This window comes from Lagenorhynchus albirostris, chromosome 11 (assembly GCF_949774975.1).
Source record: "Lagenorhynchus albirostris chromosome 11, mLagAlb1.1, whole genome shotgun sequence".
In the NCBI taxonomy this organism is placed as follows: domain Eukaryota; kingdom Metazoa; phylum Chordata; class Mammalia; order Artiodactyla; family Delphinidae; genus Lagenorhynchus; species Lagenorhynchus albirostris.
This window is the reverse complement of record NC_083105.1, coordinates 96,878,020-96,900,558: the sequence shown is the minus strand read 5'-3', so window position 1 is coordinate 96,900,558 and position 22,539 is coordinate 96,878,020. Positions and strand designations below refer to the sequence as shown.

Below are 22,539 nucleotides of genomic sequence, written 5' to 3'. Positions count from 1 at the left end.
CTGGGAGAAAGAGCCAGTCAGGAAGAGCTAGGAAAGGGGCGGAGAATGTGCTGCCTGTATATGCTGCCTGCAAGACCTTTCTGCAGATGTTGTGTCTTTGTGAGCTGACTGCAGAGGCCATGTGCGTGCAGACTGTATGTGAATGTATGCGTTGCTTATTTCAGATCGTGGGTCTATGGGAACCGCTGACTGCAAGAAACAGGAATGTATTGTTGAAAGGATTTTGCAGTCAGAGTGCTTGTTTGTGGTTGTGTGGTATGTGTGACTGACTTTTTGCCAAATGCGCTGTTCTGATGCCAGCTCTGAGAGTTTAGTGGAAGTCTGGCCGACTAAGCTAAGACACAACAAAGTCAGAAGGAAATATGGGGGCAACCTGAGATGGAAATAGAGAAGCTGTTGCAAGAAGAGAAAAAAAAAAAGACTTGGAGAAAGGGGAAATGAATGAGAAAACAGAAAATAAGCGATAAAAATTCCTTCCTTAGAAAAGGAAGAAATTTGAAAGGAAGAGAAAGAAAAGCAACATTCTTCCAGATGCAGGCACTATATATATATATATATATATATCTCCCTACTTCTTCTGGTGCCTTGGTGAGATATTTCCTAGCTTTTCTCCCTTATTTCTTTCTAGACACAGTTCATCGTGGCATATTTATTACACGTATATTTTGCTTACACCAGGGGATATTTTAAAACTTAACAGTTATCCAGAAAGAAACATTAGTAGTTCTTAAATGAGAAAGGATTTTTGGGTGCTGTTGTTAGACAGGAGCGCTATTGGACATAATGGAAAGACACTCAGTTTTGATCAGAGATTAATTGAATTTTAATTCTTTAAAATGTTTAAGTGATTAAAACAGTACGTGAAATGCATGACATTTCAAAAGCAGGGGTGTTGAAATACAGTTTCCACATTCCAAAGGTGGTTATTGTTACTACTATGATTATTAACAATTTAACAGGCACTACCTACACCTGCAATGAGATATTTAAATTAGTCACGAGAACTTCTAGATCTCGACTGACCGATAAACACAGAGGCAGCATAACTTTGAACTTGGATGTGGACTGGGGAGGGAAGTCCTAGTTGGGACCATCCCAGTTTCGCTTTGTTGCAAACACACTACATATTTTGGATGGTTTCAAATTGCAACCATTATGGTGTCTTCCTCAGCTCTTTGCTTGCTTCATTTTTAAAACCTTAGAAGTTATTATAATTGTATTTCCAGTATACTAATTTTGCTCCATGCACTAATATGTTTTTTGGTTCATTCAGCCGTCTTTTCCTCCCTTTCCACTATTTTTTTCATCTGCCTCTCTCCTTTTTTTTTCTTCTTTCCCATCATGTTTCCCTGGTTTTGATTAAAATTCACTTCACTTCTCTCCTCACCACTCTCTCCTTTATGGAAATTATTCCTTTTCAGGCTTGTCTTTTTCCTCATTCCCTTCTCTGGTGTCTTTGTCTCCAGCAGAGGGGTCTGATGTTGATATGAGGTAGGGAATGAGGCCTGGGAGAAAGCAGCCTGGGAAGAGGGAAGAGGGCGGAGGAAGCGGTGCTTCAGCTGTTTCTGCCATTAGCCTATAAAAGGCTGCCTTAAGTATGCCTCTGTAAATTCCTCCCCTCCCATCCCCACAGTCCCCCCTGCAAAGGGTCTCTCCACTTCCCCACCTTAAATCCCACCTCCCCTACCCCCCACCCCACTACTTGGGTGACATCACTCTTTCCCAGCTGTGACTGCCAGGGACACTGACCTACTTTTGCCCTCTCGGTCAGGCACTAAACCCTGGTTTGTCTTTTAAACGCTGACTTTCTGCTAAACCCTTTTTGCCCCAACATATCAGTGGGTCCCTCTTTGAAGCGCCAAACATTTCAGTTCCCCACAAAAATAGCAGTTTTTATTTTTAGTAACGGAAGTTGGAGAAAAAGCTTAATGATAAAAATCTTCTACGACTTTAGCAAATCCATCTATGACTTAAGTGGATTTGTTCTTTGTTGATTACGATGGAATCTGTATGTTTTTGGAGAATAACATTAGTAATAATTTTTTGGTTGACTCTTTATATGTATGGTTGGGGAATGGACTACGAGATCCTTTGTGACAAATTCCAAATATATATATATTCCATATATATATATAACCATTATTTATCAAATGTTTGTATATGATGTTAGAGACATAAGCCAAAATAGCAGGCATCAATATCCAAATAAAACTTTACATACTAAGTAGTGGGAAGAAATGGCCGACAAAATCAATTGTGTAGCCTTTGAGGGATTATAAAGAGTTGGTTAAGAGTATGTACTTTGATGCTTGGATTCAAATCACGGTTTTGGCACTTGCTAGCTGTGTGAGTTTGAAAAAGTTACTCAACGTCTCTGTTCCTCAGTTTGCTCATTTGTAAAAAGGAGATAACTCAAGCGCAGTAGGGTTATTAGGAGGATTAAACATGTTCTAAGACATATTAGGTTTATTATGAGACTGGGGACAGATATAGAACTATATGCGTTTCAAATATTTCTATGGCAATTTCCTCATTCACCATTTATTTACTAAGCAAGCCAGTGTTATAGATCCTCTATCTTTGTCTCTGTTGTCTGCCCTAGTTGTCCAGAAGTTTTGGGAAAGTAGCCAGAAGGTTTGGAACTTGTATATTTTGAGAGATTTGCCTAGTAATTCCACCGTGTCACTCGTTGTTTTCTTTCTCTTCACTGTCTCCTCATGCTGCTAGGATGAATCCCAAACTGAAAGGCACTGAGAGAGAGAGAGAGACCAAAAAATCAAGGAAACAGTTAGTTTGGGGGAGTCAGGTCGAGTCGATGGAAGAAGGGTTAAATAGAAGAGCAAGGAAGATGAAACAAATCTAGCTTGATGATCAAAATGGGTTTGTAACCCAAGAGAGCAAAAATGATTTAGAAACAAAATGTAGAAATAGAGTAGATAAGGATTTGGACACAACAGATATAAATTGTTCTGTTTCTTTGCATCAAGGATAAATACATGAACTTAGATTAATGAACCGAACTCCCTAGTCTAACTTTTTCGATGTGCAAAAGATAGCAAACTGGACCAGGACAGTCACGATGGTGGCAGATCAGTAGGATGATCCCAGAACGCATTCATTCATTCATCCATTCAATCTGTAAAGCATTCAAGGTGCTGCTGGTGACATAGGTGTGTGGCGGATCCTACAGCCCATGCGTGGTTTGATACCATCATTTCTATGGTTGAAATGTCAACAAATTCAATCCGGTGTCTCCCTGCACCTAGTGGAGGGTTCTTGTTTTCTTTTTTCCCCTATTATTTGAGGCTTCCTCTGTTCTTTAAAAGAGAACATGCTGCTGCCTTTCCACCTTTGCTTAGTCCATTCTCTCTTCTTCTGTTCTAACCAGACTGAGATACTTTTATGATACTCCAGTGGATAGGGAATCAGGAGACTCGGAATTGCCACCAATGATTTTATCTCATTGCACTGATTTTCCCTTCTGTCAGAAGAGACTAACAATATTTACTCAACATTTCGAGGTTGCTTGAGGCTCACATCGAGTTTATAAATGCTGAGTGCTTTAAATTAAGAACATTTTACAAATGGTTATCTCTTTAACACACTATTCTCAAGCTGTCATGTATCTAAGATTCAACTTGGTAAGCTTGTTAAATTTGCAGACTATTGGCTGATTCCATAAGTTTTTTGTTTGGCTTAAAAAATGCAGATACCCGGGCTCATTCAGAAGGTCGGGGTGAAGGCCAAGGAATCTGCATTTTAAACATCCTGGTTTATTCCTGTGTAATAGAGAAAAAGAAATAGTAGCCAGATACAATTAAAGGAAGGGCAAAAACCTACATCACCTCTCTAAGTCATTTTTTTCCTTTACACTTTTTCTTTCTCTGATGCAGCCAATCTGTACCGTCTTTCCTCCCTTTCCCCACCCCATCCTCCTTTGTGTCTGGCATCTGTATTTTCTTAGCATAGTTAGAGAGGCGCTCAGCTTACTGTGCACAAATGGAGTGGAGGGAAAGGAGGAGGGATGTGGGTGGAGAAAGGCTAGATCAGGGTTTAGCTATTCTAATTGAAGACTGTTGCCGCCAGGCTGGTTCTAGCCGGCTGGCTCTGGGAGAGGAAGCACAGGGAGAGCTACAGCTCCTGCAGCTGCTTCTACTGTTCCTTATTTGCTAGTGTACGTTCTGATATAGGACACCCACTACCTTTTCTCCACCCACAGGAATCACGTTAGATACCCAGTGATGTACACTATTTTAGGTACTGAGAATAATTCTGGATTCATTCTTGTTTACAGTTTTTCTCTTCACTACTTTAGGCCTTAGTTTTGATCAAACCCCAGCTTGTTTGTTTGTCTTTAACCCCAGGAGAGAAAGATTTGCGCCAGATGGTGTCTATGGGGTACTTAAAGTTTTTGCTTGACCCGAAGTCTAGATAATAAGTGAGTTATGCTTTCTGGCTGATATAGATATACATGGATAATTCCAGCACCTCTTGTCTAATCCTCGGTCCCTTCAGCTTGGGTGAACATCAGTCCTGTGTAATAATAGCTAATATTTATTGCCCGCTTCATATGTAGTGCATTATATTTAAGTTACCTCATTAATCCTTATAGTTCAGTGAAACAGTTAATCTTCATTTTGTTGATGAGAAAACTGAGGCTGATAGAGGCAACAATCCCATGACACCAGCAAATAAAGCTGGGATTTCAAATCAGATAAATCAGATTTATCTGACTCCAGAGATGTGAGGTTACTTATAATATGTCTTCTCAAGGGATTCAACCCACCCCCTCCTGAAGAGTATCAATTTATGGGTTAAAAATGAGTGGTGCATGATTAAACCAAGATAAGTTACATTGCCACCAAAAGGAGATGTGAGTCCATACCTGACCAGACATAACTACCGTGAAAACACAAAGATTATGGTTGAATCTAAGAAACTGAGCCTTTCCGGAAATGCTAAAAACAATTTCTGCTCCCTCATTACTTCATACAAAAATAGGAAGTATGAATTTGATCATTATTCATGTAAAGATTATCTTATAGAGTGACATATCATTGGCTTTGGTTTTAAAAATATACTTCTGGGTTTGTTTTTTAAAATATACTTCTGGGTTTATTTCCCTGACTAGATTAAGTGAAAAGCAAAGTTGTTGCGTGTGTTACGAATTTCTTAGGCTGTGTCTGGCACATAGTGACAGTATGTTGAATGACAGCATTTTTTTTCTTTTTTGCCTCTCACTGTCGTGGCCTCTCCCGTTGCGGAGCACAGGCTCCGGACGCGCAGGCTCAGCGGCCATGGCTCACGGACACAGCCGCTCCGCGGCATGTGGGATCTTCCCGGACCAGGGCACGAACCCGCGTCCCCTGCATCGGCAGGCAGACTCTCAACCACTGCGCCACCAGGGAAGCCCTGAACGACAGCATTTTTCTTAACAGACAAGTGGCCTGTTAGTTAATAGTCTCATACTCCCTATCCACAGTTTCACCGATGCAACCTGGTTTTCTTGGGCAGTGCATGGTTATTGTGAATTGGGATCCTCTGCTGGGCATGCCCGCGACCTTTTCTCTGTGCCAATTTCCCTATGTATTTTGCGTCAGATTCTCATTGTGTTCATATCTCTGTGATCAAGCTTTCTTTGATCACAAAATGATTCTCCTCTTTTCCTCTTTAGATTGAAGGGAAGTACTTCATGTTCCAGGAGATAATATCAGAGTGGAGTAAATAGCAACATTTTAGTTCTGTAGACTTTTACCCCCTTTCTTCTGAAGGTAGTATATCATATAACACTTTTGTACCTCTAAACGTATCTTTCGTGAAAATAGTTCACCATCCTAGGTTACTCTGTGTCAAAACATGCAGTAAACACTTAGTTAACACCCTAACTACATTTCTCAGTTATGGTACTCTCAAGTCCCCCTGAGGTAAATCAGCAAAAAAAAAAGCAGACCCTAAAGATTGGGAAAGGAAAGCTGAAAAGAATTTGTTGGCTGAGGGGACTGAGAAGGGGTTGTGATCTGCAAGAAGACAAACGTGTTAGGACATACTCTCTAACATCTGGGATATCTGGTGTAATAAATGACTAAGGTTATTTGGAAATGAATCTTCCATATAAAGTATGGTTTATCACAGGATATTGAATACAGTTCGTTGTGCAATACAGTAGGACCTTGTTGTTTGGATATTCTGTTATATAGAATGCACCTGCTAATCCCAAACTCCCACTCCATCCCTCCCCCAACCCCCCTCCCTGAAGTCTGTTCTCTGTCTGTGAGTCTGTTTCTGTTCTGTAGATAAGTTAGTTCATTTGTGTCGTATTTTAGATTCCACATAGGACATCACTTGGTATTTGTCTTTCTCTGTCTGGCTTTATGGATAATCTCTAGGGCCATCCATGTTGCTACAAACAGCATCATGTCATTCTTTTTTATGGCTGAGTAATATTCCATTGTATATACATACCACATCTTTACCCATTCATTTGTGGATGGATATTTAGGTTGTTTCCGACCTATTCATATTCTTACCCTCCTTTGTGGAGGAGTTTTTCAACCTTCCTCACTAGAGGGAAATTACCAGCAACATCTTAAAAAATCTTCTACCCCTTCTCAGCCATACTGCGAAGAAACACCCTAAAGTGTAAATGAAAAAAAGTGTAAAACATTCATTTTACACAGTTTGGAAATTTACAAAATGCTCGTAAGTCTATTATCACATTTCATTCACACAGCAACCTTGGGATATACTCTTTTCATAACAAAGGATCAGAGTTAGTTAAGTAACTAGGTTAATTAACAAGTGACAAGGTTTACACTGGTTTCTAAGCGGCAGAGCTGGCTGTACCACGGTGCCCCGCCTGTATCTTAAAATCTGCCTAAAGCCTGGAGAATACATGATGTTTAAAAATTGGCCTCACTACATACAGAGGCATTGTCCTTACTCTGTACAGGGACAAGGACCTTATGGGTGTTTACGGTCTTTGTCCCCCAAACCTTTGCCTCCGGAGGGAAGACTACGGTTTGAGGGTACTCGAGGGGGAGGCGGTCCTCAGGGCGGCGCGGGAGGTGGGCGGGGACGGGCGGGAGGCGCGGAGGCGCGGACACGCACTCCGCACACTGCGCCTGGGAGACTCGGTGGGCTCGCGTCAGGGTTCAGAGTGTGGGTGAATGGGGCTGGAAGAGGGACGGTGAGGGCGGGGAGGGTGTACAAAGGAAGGGATTCACCACGCGGTTTCGAGTTGGGAAGAAACCTCGCCCCTCCACCCGTTTCCCTTTCTCAGTGAGGACGGTTTGGGGGCGGGTGGGGAAAGCGCGTCCTCGAAGCGCTCTCGCGCTCCCCTTTTCCTCCGCGCGCGCGCGCCCCCATCGCCTCTCCTCGACCCCAGAGGCCGCGAGGGTTGCGTGTGGAGACGGGACGCCTGGGGGTCGGGTCCCGACGCAGGTGTCAGATCCGGTCGGCCAGGTTTGGCCGGCTGGCTGGCCCGGCCCTTCGCTCGGCTGGCCCTCGCAGCGCCGCCGCGCCTGGAGGGCGGGGCCGGGGCGCGCACGGGTCCTCGGCGCGCACGGGTCCTCGGCGCGCGGGCGGACGGCGCGCTTCGCCTAGGTCTGGGGGAGCGCGGGGCGGTCTCCGCCGGCGTCGCGCGCGCTGTGTGAGAGCGGGGTCGCGCGCGCGCACGCCAGGCGAGTGAGGGAGTGTGAGGGAGTGAGGAGCAGTCGGGTGTGCGTGGGTGTGGGTGTGGGGGGGGTGAGTGTGAGTGTGTGTGTAGGTGTGTGTGTGGGTGTGTGGGGTGAGGGAGAGCCAGACCGACCGCGCGGCTGTGAGAAAGGGGGCGAGTGGGCGAGGGCGCCGGGCCAGGCTGTGGGAGCCGTGGCGGCGGCGGCGGAGAAAGGAGGCGGCTCCCGGCCTCCCGACCCCATCCCCCTCCTCTCCTCGGACTTACTGCCCGCCCGGCGGCCCGCCCGCGCCGCCCTCGGAGGCCCCAGCCGGGCGCCGCCGGCCGAGAGCCAGGGAGGAGTCGCCCCAGCCAGGTGAGCGGGACCCTCGCGTTCCCTCCGCGGGGGTCGTGGCGAGAGGCGGAGGCGCGCCCGACCCCCGCCGCCCGTGGCGGCCGAGTTGGGCGGAACGGGCTCCAGACGAGCGGGGCCGGGCCCGGGAGAGGACGGGGCCGTGCGCGGCTGGGGCCCGGGGCTTGGGGAGGCCGGTGGTCGCCTCAGAGCCGGGGACGGCGGGGCGCTCGGCGGACCCTGGGCTGGGATTCTGCTCCGGGAGGGGCTGAGGATGCCGGTGGGTGCGGGAGGCTGGAGGGAGGCGGCGGCCTCGGGCGGGGTGCAGTGTGGTCTCCCCTCGGCGAGGGGGTGTGGTGACCCTGGGGATGCGCGTCGGAGCCACACACGCGTGGCGCAAACCTGTCTTCGGCAGCGTGGTGATCTCTGCCTCCACTGCTGCCATCAGACAGATTCCTGTGGTGTGTGACCGAGGCGGGAGGGGCTGGTATTGGTCCCGCAGTTATTCTGTTTTAATTCCACGCTTTCTTCCTTACGTGTACATTTTTAGAAGAGTGACAGCCATTCCTCTTTTTCTTTTGAAAGCCCTCTGAATAAGATGGGTGACAGTAATTGCTTGTCTCGTTTGATTTTTTTTAACAGCATTTGACCGTGATGCAGATCTTCCCCCCCCCGCAATAAATCCAAAGTAGTTAGGGGATAATTACTTCAGATTTGCCTTACTAATTTTTCCTTATCGCTGAAAGCAGATTTGTCATCCCCTGTATTTTCTCCCATTTGTGTTTACGGATAGAGATGGGGCGTTAATTCTCTTCTGTGAGTGGGATTATTATAGTAACCGTGTTGAATGTAACCTCGATGTAAATTCTTTGCTTGTGCCGTTTTCTTATTAATTACAGGAATTGTTCCCACATCTTTGTGGAGTTGGGTTAGATTTGAGGTCTGTATTGAAACTGCATGGGCAGCCTAATATGGAAGGTTTTCCTTTTGTGGGCTTGATATTTTGATTATATTTATGGATGATTTAATTTTTAACTGTAACCATTGAAATGTAAATGTTATTTATTTTAGATCTCATTTCATAGCATCGGATAGTTCTAAGGTCTTTTTAAAAAGAAAAAAACGATTTCTTTAACAATTGACTGTCCAAATACTTTAACATATTCACTTGAAATAAAACACTCTGAAATTTTAGTCATGGAGAGTCACCGTAACTTCTGGAATGAAAAGCTCTAATGTAGTCGTAATATAGTTAGATTTCTTTTATAATGGTTACTGGATTTAGTTAGTGTGTCAAAGGGGAGGAGGCCTATTTTGTTTTGACGTAATCTTTTGTTTATTCCAGTCTATCTTGGTTAGGTATTAGTTTCCTTCCTTCATGTCATAGACTTAGTTGTTAGTTTGGCAACATGGCTGTTGATGTTTTTCTCTTTCTCCGTCTCCCTTGTTTTCTCTCTTGTCTTCTCTTACCCCCGCCAGGTGCTGGAGTCTGCTTGTCAGGCAGGGAGGCAGTCTGTGGGATCCTGAAAACAGAGCCAAGAAGGGGAGCAGCAAATTGAGTCACATTCAGCCCTCTACTCAGTGAAGAGCCACTTTTCTCTTCCTGCCTTTCCCTCTGTAGGGGGTAAGGAGCTGTATATCTAACCTTCAGACTTTTGGCTATGAGCTAAAATTCCACTTATCTTAGTTCTAGTTGGATAGCTTTAATTTTTTTTCATGTTTCCTATTGAATATGATAACATCTGGGGGTGCAGGGGAGAGTGACAAGAAGAAATTACCCTTTTTTTCTTTTCCCTTCTCATTCAGTCCCCTCTTCCTCACCTGAGGGAAATACCAGCAATATCTTGTAAATCTTCTACCACTTCTTAGCCATACTGTGAAGAAAGTTCTAAAATGAACATTCTTTTTATCTCTAAACACCAGCCAAACTTCATGCATTACGTTGTTGGGGCACAGGATGAAACATACCTTTTAAATTATCTCCCAGTCCTTTCTTTCCCCAATTTGTATTCACATGGGGTTTGCTACTGGGGTAATTCACTCGACTGATTGATCTCTCAAATCCTCTCCCCTCCCAATGAGCTAAAAGACCGAGCACCATGAATACTGGAATAGATTAGGGGAATGGACAGAGTAGAGTGAGTTGTTCCACACTTTGGGACATAGCTTTTATCATCTTCTTCTGGGGAGCAGGCATAGAGACCTAAACACAGAAAATGGGTGGAGGAAGAACTTCTGTACCCACAAACAGGCCATGAAGAGTGAGAAAACCAAACATAAAGTAAGGAGGGTGAGTTATTGTATGTTGCTTGCTGACAACTCTTTTTTGGGGGTGGATTTGTAGAGAGATTTTATGGCTGATTAGCTTACAAAGAATATTCTCTGCAAGTGGGATTAAGTCATAAGCATTTGAGAAAAGAGCCTTTAGAATTGTTATAGTTACGCTATTGAGGGGTGGGTAGGTAGTGATAAGAACAATGAAGAAAGTAGTATTTTTAGATGTTAGCTGTACTGGCATGTGCAGTTGTTTCAAGAGAGGTTGAATCGGGGAGATTAGGTACAGGTGTTGGGTAAATTGTCCTGCATTACTTGGGAATTTTCCTGCTTGTCATATTAAGTGTTGTGAAGAAATAATATAGTACCTCCAAAAATATCTGTACATAATATATTTTAGATTTATGTGCCATATGTATCTGTGTAAATGTTTGGTTTGCAGAAAAGGACTGATTTTCTGGCTTCATGGTAACTGATGCCATGGTGTCATTTTCAGTGTTTTCTTTTCCAATGTTTTTTCCTTTTCAAAATTGGCTTGGAGGACAAAAGTCACAGAGCTAGCCAGATCTACTCCCTTAGAGCCTGGTCTGCATGGAACCCATCTGCTTATATATCTTTTTCCCTCTCCTTACTGCCCCAACCCCAGGCCCCACTTTAATTGTTAACAAAGGTTGTATAGTGATGATAGAAAGTAGCAGTAGCTTTGGGTTGGTTGTTTTTTATGCGAAACTGAAAAAATAAAATTTTAAACAGCTACGTTTAGATACTATGTTGTACAATTTGCCTGATGTTTAATTTTGAAAATAGCTCTGGTTTTTTGATACTCCTTTGTCATTCAGCATAACAAAGTCCTTTAAAGTAACTCCTAACCCTTAACCATGTCCTTTTGAGGTTCTGTGCTGCCCATTGGGGATAATAGTATAGAACACAACAGATGGGGATTCTGCCCTCATAGAGTTTACTGTCTAATTTCATTGGTCCTCTTGTTTCGAGAGAGGTTGAATGGAGGGCGGGGGTGGGGGGCAGATTAGGTACAGATGTTGGGTAAATCGTCTTTCATTACTTGGAAACTTTACTGTTTGGTCCTTTCCCCTGTCAGTCACTTCTCCCAGCAATGTCTGGAGGAGTCTACTGGATTGTGAATTGATGAATTAGCAGAACAAATTTGTGTAAATGTTTATATGCCAAGTTTATTATTATTATTTTTTACTACCTTTCTTTCAAAAGTGGCAGCACACCACCAAGTTGTGATAAAAAAAAAAAAATCCAAACCTACCTCTTAAATGTTTTTGCTCTATTCAGTTCCTTAACAGTCCCCTTTTTGTTTCCCTCTCTCCATCTCTCTCTCTTTTAACCACCTCTGATACTAGCTCTTAGCTTCATTTTCTTAGAAATATAGAAATAAGGTCTCCAAGATAGAGCATGGATTTGCTATAAAAGATCAGACCGGTTCTGTCTTACTGCTCTGCTGTCCTGTATTTGGCAGTATTTCAGACTTTGATGCTTTATCAGAAAACTACATCTTGAAAATTCATGCAGGTTTGCCCAAATACAACAAACTTGGAATTCTTCCCTGATGCTTTGGAGTTCTCAGTTGTTAGCTTATTCCTTTGACATGTGATGTAGTTAGCCATATCTGCAAAGCCTTCTTGAATGTGTTAACAGCTTCCCAGCCCTTTTTACAGCATAGTGTCCAGAAAGAAAATTTCGAAGGAAGGCCTGACATTTAACATGTTAAGTGTGATGAACTTTGAGCTGTACTGTGCATGGCATCTCAGGAACATTTTTTAAATTTTGTGCCACATTCCAGAGATACTTTGATGTAACATTTCTCTGTTAAGTGAAATCATTAGAAATGTTATTTGGATTCCAGAGAAAACTTAGGTTTTGTTTATACCACAGACTATTTTAGGAATTTTAGTAACAAAGCTACAGGTTATTTAAAGGTAACATATTTTTTGGACCCTTTAGTTGGGAATGTGTAAACATTTGCATGTTAATTTGCTCATGACAGTTTTTTTCCTTTTCCAGTTTTCTTTTTATTGTAAAATACACACAATATTTCCGTCTTAACAGATTAGTGGTATTAAGTACATTCATATTGTGCAGCCATCACCATGGCCATCTCCAGACTCTTTCGTCCTGCATAACCAAAACCCTATACCCATAAAACAGTAACTCCCTAATCTTTAAATGCCCCAGCCATTAAGGACCATCATTCTACTTTCTGTGAATTTGAGTACTTTAGATTGTGGGGCATAATGTCGTCAAGGTTCATTCATGTTGTAAGCATGTATCAGAATCTAATGCCTTTTTAAGGCATTAGATTCTGATACATGCATTTTGCTTATTATTCATCTGTCAAATGTACACGTGGGTTGCGTCCACCTTTTAGTTATTGTGAACAATGCTGCTCTGAACATACGTGTACAGATACCTCTTTGTGACTTAGCTTTCAGTTCTTTTGGGTATATACCTAAAAGTGGAATTGCTGGATTGTATGGTGATTCCATTTTTAATTTTTTGAGGAACTTCCGTAGTGTTTTCGGCAGCTGCTGCACCATTTAACATTCCCACCGGCAGTTGGCAGGGCTTCCAGTTTCTCCACGTCTTCCCCAACACTTGTTATTTTCTGTTTTTTTGGGGGGGGGTTTTTTGTTTTTTTATTGTAACCATCCTGTGAGGTAGTTTTGTGTTTCAGTGCTTAGTGATGTTGAGCATTTTTTCTTATTCATGACATTTTATCATCAGATCATTTTTAGTTCTATCGGGGCTGGGGGTTTGTCTCTTTTGTTAACCATGGTATCTTTAGGGAGAGTGCGTAGTAGGCACTCAAATATTAATTGAATGTATTATGCAGTTGAATGCTTAGTTTTGTGTATTTAGTAGTTTATCTTTTTTGGCTATAATAAAGAATCCCAAAATATCATGGAGTTGGAAGTTTATTTCTTCCTCATGAAAAAGAGATAGTAAGCAGTTTAAGGCCACAGTGCTGTGCAGTTGTCAGGGATTCAAGTTCTTCTAACACTTAGCTGCACTTTTCCTAGGGTCGACTCTTGTCCTCTGTCCAGGTGGTTGTTGGAGGTGTAGCCATGACACCCACATTCCAGGTAGCAGAATGGAGGAGGGGCGGAGGAAGAGTACATCTCTTTAGCATGCTTCCTGGAAGTTGGAGTGCAGTACTTTGGCTGAGCACTCTGCGACCATATCTAGTTGCAGAAAGGCCTACGCAATACAAATGCAGCCTCTTAGTCATATGGCACTGTGCTCGGGTAAATATCAGATCTGTTATTACAGAGGAGTAAGTGGAAAGTGGATATTGGTAGGCAGGTGGCAGTCTCTGCCATAGAGTGTGTGGAATTTGAAGGGACTCTGGGCTCTTCTACCACTTTCTAAGTTAGACAAATGACCTCTCTGCTAGTGCAGCCTCACCTGCCCAGTGAGGACAATAATGTGTCACAGGGATGACTGTGAGGATTAAGTGAGAAGATACAAGTAAACTGCCTAACACAGTAATTGGTACATATAATTACTCAAAAGGGATTTTATCCAAATTCCCTTCGATATCTTTAGATATAGTAGAAAAAGAGTACAAGGGACCATATTGAGTATGTATAGGAAAATGGTTATCCTCTCATTTTTCATGCAAAATCTTGTATATCATTTTTTTAAGAAAAGGTATTATGATAGAGCTGTAAGGAGAGTATGAGTGAATGTGTCATGTAAAGTTTGGAAAATCAGATATTTGCTCTGTTTTTGAGGTATACTCTTTCAAGAATAAGTAGGGGACTGTCATCCATTTCTGTCACTGTAAAGTCAACTTTGATTAATACCTAACCTGCTCCTGCTTTCACAGCCTTACAGTCTAACTTCAAGTTAATGTGCTAAGGAAAATGGCACCCAGACAGTGATATTTTTAAAGTGGCGTCTTAGCTAAAGGATGAGCCTGTGGAGGAACTACCGAAGTTTCAAAGGGACATTGTTTTAGTGGATGATGGGGTAACAGGTTTAACACTATTAATCGGTTGTGTCTGAGACTTCTGAGATTTTCATTTTATCATTCATGTTCTGTACCCCTTTAATAAGTACACCCCCCCCACACACACACACAATGGGGTGTTCCTACCTTTCTCTCGTCTTCTTAATGCTTTTGTCCCTCTGCCTCTTACTCCCATTCATTCTCATTTCCTACAGTAATTCAGATCCACCTCCGAAAGAGACACTGGATAAGACAAGGAGAGGAAAGAGGGTAAAATTTCATATGTATCCCAGATTGTGTTTTGTTGTGTTTTGGATTTTTTGGGGAGGCGGGGAAGCATTAGAACTTATTGAGATTGAGAGAAAAGCCTTGATAAACAGATCCTTGGTTTAAAACCTTAAGCATAACAAAGTAGGTGTTAAAAGGTACAATTAAAGTCAACATAGGCATGTGGTATGATTTGGAGGGAGACTGTTGGGATTTAGAAAATCTCTGGAAATATAAGCTATGCTACTTAGTATTACTTAGTTAAAAAAAATTTTTTTTAGGTGCATTTCTTAACTCTCTTAACCTTCATTTCTTAATCTGTAAAATGGTTACTGTTAATACCGAGGTTTAATTTGAAATAGTGTTCATTCAACTTTTAGTTTTAAAATAGCCCAGTATTTGGAGTTTGATAAGCATGTCATTCAACATCTTTAAACATTATGCTTCTGCTGTGGCATCTATTTATTATATGTGTGTGTGTGTGTATTTTTATATATATATATATATTTATCATCTGTATATATATTATCACACACACACACAGAGTTGACCCTTGAACAGTGTGGGTTGGAACTGTGCAAGTCCACTGATTTGTGGAATCTTTTTCAATAAATATGTACTGCAGTACTTTACTTGCTTAACTGAGGCAATAGTGGGTGGCATTTAGTTAAGGATGCCCGTTTAGGCATATTGAAACAAGATTGAAATTCAGTTGAACTCCTGGTTGGAAAAATATATTTAGTAGGTCAATGATAGTAGTTGAAACTGGACTGAGAATGACTTTTCTAGAGAAAGGAAAGAAGGGTTTAAGAATGAAGCCCTGGGGATTATGTACAGGGGGAAAGCCGTCAGGAGAAAACAGTTACAGGAAATAATAGTGAAAGAGTGCCCGTTCATTTGTTATTTTCTGTGCAAACCTAGTCCTCATCCAGGAGAGAACGACGTCATTGAAAGTACAGCTGTAGTTATTGCCAAATTGAGTAAATTCTAGTTTTTATATTTAAGTATGTATATATTCTCTCCTCCAACATATTTTCTTTTTCAGTCTTTTGATTCTAAGTTCATTTGGTATATCTTATCTGGAATAAAGAATTTTTCTAGCAGTAAGAGATGCCCTTAATATCGTCAGATGGTAGATTGTGATTTTGCTTTTTCTTTACCAGAATAATTACCACTGGGAAGGGGGCCTTACAAGAAATCACCTTGTTTATGATTCTCATTTAATTAGCCTTGCCTGGAGTATTTGAAGATGACAGTCATAAAAATTGGTGTGCTTATCCAGAAGTTTTCACGGGAAAACTATCTCTAATATAAAATTAAATTTTATAGATTTCTCTTTATTTCAAAAAGGCTAGTTTAGCATTTATTTATTATCTGATGTTTATATATTATTTGGTACTTCTGGAGAAATAAAAAAATAGAGAATTAGTAGATCTGATTTTTTTTTTTATATTTTAAGAGGAAAAATCAACTCCTATGTATATGTGGACGTTTGCAAATGCCCTATTGATCTTACACTGTTGGAGAATAAACTCTTTCCCTACAGATATGTTATTGGGTAGCCAAACCTACTACTTTAAATGTCAGGGGAAAAAAGGGGAACCATTTTACTTTACAGGGGACTCTTTCCTGTCATTGATTGATTGCTATGTGGCTTGCGGGATCTTAGTTCCCCGACCAGGGGTCAAACGCATGCCTCCTGCAGTGGAAGCACAGAGTCCCAACCCCTGGACCACCAGGGAAGTCCCTCCTGTCTTTTATATATTTATTTATTTATTTTGCGGTATGCGGGCCTCTCACTGTTGTGGCCTCTCCCGTTGCGGAGCACAGGCTCCGGACGCGCAGACTCAGCGGCCATGGCTCATGGGTCCAGCTGCTCCGTGGCATGTGGGATCTTCCCGGACCGGGACACGAACCCGTGTCCCCTGCATCGGCAGGAGGACTCTCAACCACTGCGCCACCAGGGAAGCCCCCTCCTGTCTTTTAAAACAGTGGATATGATATGAACGTCAGTACTGACCTTTTATTGGCATACTTTGTGCTCCTAGGCTGTGTAGGTTTACTGTTAACGCTTTTGACTTTTTATCAGCTTTTTTGTTTTGTCTTTTTCCTTGATATTAACAGATGGGGAAAAAAAAGAGAAAAGTAGATGTTTTAAAATCATAGTCAGGGAGGAGATACCAACCTATTGGTCTCTGCCTGGCCTATAGGAATGCATTGGTGGCCTTTCAGGCCAGGAGGGCTGTTGGAGATGCAGAGCCTCTGCTTTGTGGCTGGCGTCTTTACCTGTTTCCTGGGTATTGTTAAATGTGAATCCCAACGGAACAGTCTGAAAAAGGCGAACAGTCACTACAGCAGTATCCCTGGGCACCAAGGATGGTCAGCCGCTCATCCTCCGATGGAAACTGGGGGGGACCACCGGGCAGAGAAGAGGTTGTGCCCTTTCACTCCCTGGCAATAAACTGGTCTCTGGAGATGACTAAAATTATAGTAGATAAAAAATCTAGACAGGTGTTACTTGAAGATACCAACACCAGTCAGCTGAGGGATGTTAAGCACACTTTGTCTTTTAGAAACTGGTGATGTCATTTACTTGTACAGGAAGACTGAGTTGGAATACAGTGTTGCATACCTCTACAAATTTTTACAGGAAAACCAGGGCATAATGCAAAAATCTTTTGAAAGTGATAAAGAAAATGTATTCTACGTGATCAAACTGAAGATACCTCAGTTCAGGACAAGGTGACAGCTCCCATGGTACCACTTCTTCTGTAAGGCGAGAGCATTCCTCCAGTTCCAGATTAGGGGCTGTGGGCATCCCCCCTGAAAGAATGTGGTCCAGTTGCGGCCAATGATGCTCTCTACCTTTGCTTCATGTCTTCCAGACAGAGAGAGGAATCATTTTCTTTCTTAGAACCCTAGGTTCATGAGGATTTCGAGCCCTTTCATTAAAAAGAAAATGAAAGGCGATGGGGAGCCTGATATGAGTCTGTTGTTAGTTGTTGGTTGCACACCAGTGTAGAAACACCCAAACTTTACATGAGGATATCAGGGCTGTGGCCATGAAGCCAGACAAGATGGATATGCCCATTGGCATCATCTCTTAGGAGTTGCTGCATGACTGTGAGATTGCAGTCCTGGAGTGTTTTTATTGTCTGGTTATGGAATCACTGAAAACACCATGTTGTGTTACGGTTGTGGCCTGGGCATTTTCCTGAAAGCTGACATGCCATAACTGCTTCCCAGTTGCCAGTGGCTATAACATCCCATCCTGATTTCTACTGGGTCCACAACTGCCCTAGTAATGCAGTGCAATTTCATGCAATGAAGTCAATCATAGAACAGACAGTGGTCAAGAACTAAGTGTCAGGGGAGGCACAGACGTGGATTCGGAGTATTGGAGGTCAGTGACAGGTTGCTTCAAAACCTACCCAATTGTAAACATTTTAAGGGCATTTTTATAGTTCCCCTCTCAAGGGAAACTGGACATCTCTACATTAGATGCTCTGGTGTGACTTGTGGAGCTTTTCCTTCTGAGTGAGACCCTTTCCATTCGCCTGGAAGGCCACATCCCATGTTCCTCATGTGTGAATTGAGCTCCAGTCCCCTGATGCCTTTGAGACTGTGGGTCCCCAGGCAGGTGGGTGAGTGTGGTAGGCAGGACAGGTCAAGGTCTTGAGGGAGGGGGTGGTGTGTGTGTGCGTGTGTGTGTGTGTGGTAGTGTCTCTGTCCCATGATGTTCTGCTCTTACTGTGTGCATCTGTGGAGCAGGCCCTTCTGGCTGAGACTGTGGAAAGCACGTGAACGGTGCATAAGGGACCAGTTCCGGCTGCTGTGATGCTGGAAGCCGTCCATCTGTATGGCCGTTGCTTCCTCTATTCCTTGCCCTTGTCCTGTCCTTCTGTGTTAGGTTTGCCATGTCATCTGGGATAATATTAGAAATCACCTATTATGCTTGTTAGTAAAACTTGTAACTTTTTTCTTCTTCTCATGAAAATGACTTTCAGTTGTCTTGCTCATGATACAAACCCTGAGAAGCAGAACTCTTGGTGACATTCTAGTAAACAAGCTATGTTTGTTTAAGAAAAATTCTGTTTAAAAATAGAATAAAAACAGTGAGTAAGAGCATGCTGTCTCCTGACTGAAAAACAAATTTTAGTGAATGAACTTCGGCATTTATTTAAATAACTTTGGCAGTTATTCAAATTTTTCCCCCCACATTCTCAAATTACTTATTTTGACTAAAGTTGCTATGTGAATGACATCATTGTTGATGCTCATCTAGTAATATGTGCTACCATCTGATTTTTAAGCATACCTATAAATGTTTATAAGAAACTATACATATATGAAATAAAGGAAGATAATTGAACAATAGCTATAGATACATGAATATACATAATTTGTTCGAGTTTGTAGTGACGGAGAAGACAGGGTATAGTTCCTGTTTTTCATAGCTAGTATATAATCATGGTGTGATTTGTGTGAAAGCAAAAAATTGAGTAGTTTCTCGATTTACTTTGTATGTATATCTTCTCTTCCAGCTAGAAGGAGCCTGTATTCAGGAGGAAGTAATCCCAGAAAAGGAAGAACAGGCAGAGCAAGATGTGTAGCTCTGTGGCCGCCAAGTTGTGGTTTTTGACAGATCGTCGAATCAGGGAAGACTATCCCCAAAAAGAGATCTTACGAGCATTAAAGGCCAAATGTTGTGAGGAGGAACTGGACTTTAGGGCTGTGGTGATGGATGAGGTGGTGCTAACAGTCGAGCAAGGAAACCTGGGTAAGTCTACAGTTAAGTAACTTCTTTGCATTTTTACTTAGAATTTGGTGACTCTGCGTATTTTAGGAATAATTAGGGCAAAGGATTTGTTAATAGCCTTATTATTACTAAGTATCATCTAGTCTAAAAATCTAGTATATTTTATGGAAGAAATGGCAACACCGGTATTTGTTAAATCCCTTATTGTATTATTTAGGAAATAGTTGGGAGGGAAATTAAAGATAACCTACTAGTTTTCTTCCATCATTGTTTTCTATTTTTAAAATGCCTTGTTTATAAGGTGCCTCTATGGGGGAATTTGTACCCCATCAGGGTCCTTTTAGTAAATTGATCAAAATCCATGTGTAATTCTCATTTTCTTTTTTCTTTATAAGATGCTTTATATGTGTGGTGTTAAATACATCTTTTCTTTCTGGATAAAAGTGTCCAAATGATTTGACTTAATTGGTGATAAGTATTTTTAATATTTTCAGTAGTTCATATTGTTTTCAGATTACTAGGGGAAGATATTTTGGAAATGTGTAGAAATTCTTTAGGACTGACTTGCAGGAATCTTTAAGCTCTGTAAAAGGATTTGTTACAGTTAAATTGGTCCTTTCTATTAGGGAGAGGTGGTTATTGTGAGAATTAATAATGCAGAGTACAGATCTGCTTTTAAGGTAATTTCACTCATGGGCTTATTTCAGCTTTTCTGTCTCTGTCTCTTTTGACCTAATGCATCCTTAAGAGCCATTTATGCCACAAAATTCTGTTGCTTTTTTCCCCCCAAGCCACAGCTATTCTGACTTCTACTTCTTACTGTCCTGGGTCAGGATCTTAGGGCCCCAAATTTTAATGCTGCAGCAGCCCTCTAAGTCTTTTTCAAAAGTCTTTCCTTTCTAGCCCTTTCTCATTCATTAAACACTACTTTTATCATCTTAACATGATAAAACCTTCAGAAACTCTCTGCTTCCCTATAACATTAAATCTAATCTTATTTTAAAGACTTTTCATTGATGCATGTCCCATAAATCCAGGAGTTTCTAGGTTTTTTTTTACATTTCGCATATTTTGAATTATTTAAATCTCATACCATCTTGTAAGGAAGGTAATATTATCATTTTACAGGTGAGGAAACAGACTCTTGAAGAATTAAGTGGATAAATTAGAATAAAATTCCTCTTCTCACATATTGTTAACTCTGCTGTAAATGCTGCAGATAGACCATTTGTCCAACCTTGTCTCTTATTAGTCTGTATTGTTTGCCTTGGGTCAGTATGTTCACTATGAAAGCTCAATGTCATTTGTGCTCATTGCTGTTTCTTTGTCTTTGCTCATATATTTCAGTACACCTTAATATTTCTGGACCACAGTTAACTGTGGTAACTGTGGATAAGGGGACTGCTGCATTCTCCTATAATATTTTTTATTTCTGTAGAATCGGTAGTAATGTTCCCCCTTTGATTTCTGAGTTTAGTAACTTGAGTCTTCCCTCGTTTTCTTAGTCCATCTAGATAAAGTTTTGCCGATTTTATTGATGTCTCCTGTATTAGTGTCTTCTTTTGTGTTTGGTTGACATTTTTGTAGAAATCTTTACATTCCTTTTATTTCCTTTTGTGTATATTTCATTTGCTTTTTGCGTTTACCATGGGGATTACATTTAACATCCTTAGGTTATACTACTCTAATTTGAATTTATACCAGCCAAACTTCAGTAACATGCAAACACTCTGCTCCTTTACCACTCTGTCTCCACCCCTTTCATTTGTTGATGTCACAAAATTACACCTTTATTCATTTTGTGGCCAAAAATATAAAATGATAATCCTTTTAAATGCACCAGTCTCTTAAGTTATATAGAAAACAAGAGTTGGAGTTACAAACGAAAGTTATAGCAATACTAGCTTTTATACTAATGATTGTTTATTTTTTCTTGAATTACATTGATCTCTAAATTCTGAAGTACAGTTACAAACTATTGTTACAGTAATGTTAGCTTTTCTAATTGCCCATTTATTTACCTTTATTGAGATATTTATTTTTCCATACGAATTTGAGTTACTGGTAGATGTCCTTTCATTTCACCTTACAGGTTCACGAACTCCCTCAACTTTTGCTTTTCTGTGAATGTCTTAAATTCTCCCTCTTTTTTTTTTTTAACCTCTTTATTGGAGTATAATTGCTTTACAATGGTGTGTTGGTTTCTGCTTTATAACAAAGTGGATCAGTTATACACATACGTATGTTCCCATATCTCTTCCCTCTTGCGTCTCCCTCCCTCCCACCCTCCTATCCCACCCCTCTAGGTGGTCACAAAGCACCGAGTTGATCTCCCTGTGCTATGCTCTCCCTGTGCTATGCGGCTGCTTCCCACTAGCTATCTATTTTACGTTTGGTAGTGTATATATGTCCATGCCACTCTCTCACTTTGTCACAGCTTACCCTTCCCCCTCCCCATATCCTCAAGTCCATTCTCTAGTAGGTCTGTGTCTTTATTCCCGTCTTGCCCCTAGGTTCTTCATGACCTTTGTTTTTTCTTAGATTCCATATATATGTGTTAGCATACGTTATTTGTTTTTCTCTTTCTGACTTACTTCACTCTGTATGACAGACTCTAGGTCCCTCCACCTCACTACAAATAACTCAATTTCGTTTCTTTTTATGGCTGAGTAATATTCCATTGTATATATGTGCCACATCTTCTTTATCCATTCATCTGTTGATGGACACTTAGGTTGCTTCCATGTCCTGGCTATTGTAAATAGAGCTGCAATGAACATTTTGGTACATGTCTCTTTTTTTTTTTTTTTGCGTACGCAGGCCTCTCACTGTTGTGGCCTCTCCCGTTACAGAACACAGGCTCCGGGCACGCAAGCCTAGTGGCCATGGCTCACGGGCCTAGCTGCTCCGCGGCATGTGGGACTTTCCCAGACTGGGGCATGAACCCGTGTCCCCTGCATCGGCAGGCGGACTCTCAACCACTGCACCACCAGGGAAGCCCCATGTCTCTTTTTGAATTATGGTTTTCTCAGGGTATATGGCCAGTAGTGGGATTGCTGGGTCGTATGGTAGTTCTATTTTTAGTTTTTTAAGGAACCTCCATACTGTTCTCCATAGTGGCTGTACCAATTCACATTCCCACCAGCAGTGCAAGAGGGATCCCTTTTCTCCACACCCTCTCCAGCATTTATTGTTTGTAGGTTTTTTGATGATGGCCATTCTGACCGGTGTGAGATGATATCTCATTGTAGTTTTAA

At 41.7% G+C, this 22,539-nt stretch overlaps 1 protein-coding gene across 7 annotated transcripts in view; it reads left to right on the top strand.

The window, feature by feature from the left end:
* The first annotated feature begins 7,574 nt into the window (after nt 1–7,574).
* The window catches only part of RIMKLB (ribosomal modification protein rimK like family member B), a 44,129-nt gene continuing 29,164 nt past the window's right edge, over nt 7,575–22,539 (top strand). For 5 of the 7 annotated variants that reach the window (XM_060166961.1, XM_060166955.1, XM_060166959.1 and 2 more), the window contains exons 1-2: nt 7,791–8,027; nt 19,068–19,303. In XM_060166961.1, coding sequence (XP_060022944.1) covers nt 19,129–19,303 — 175 coding nt within the window. In that variant the 5' untranslated portion in view covers nt 7,791–8,027; nt 19,068–19,128. Of the gene's footprint in view, nt 7,684–7,790; nt 8,028–10,216; nt 10,294–19,067; nt 19,304–22,539 lie in introns of those variants that run through there. The other 2 variants (XM_060166956.1, XM_060166957.1) reach the window with 2 other exon arrangements.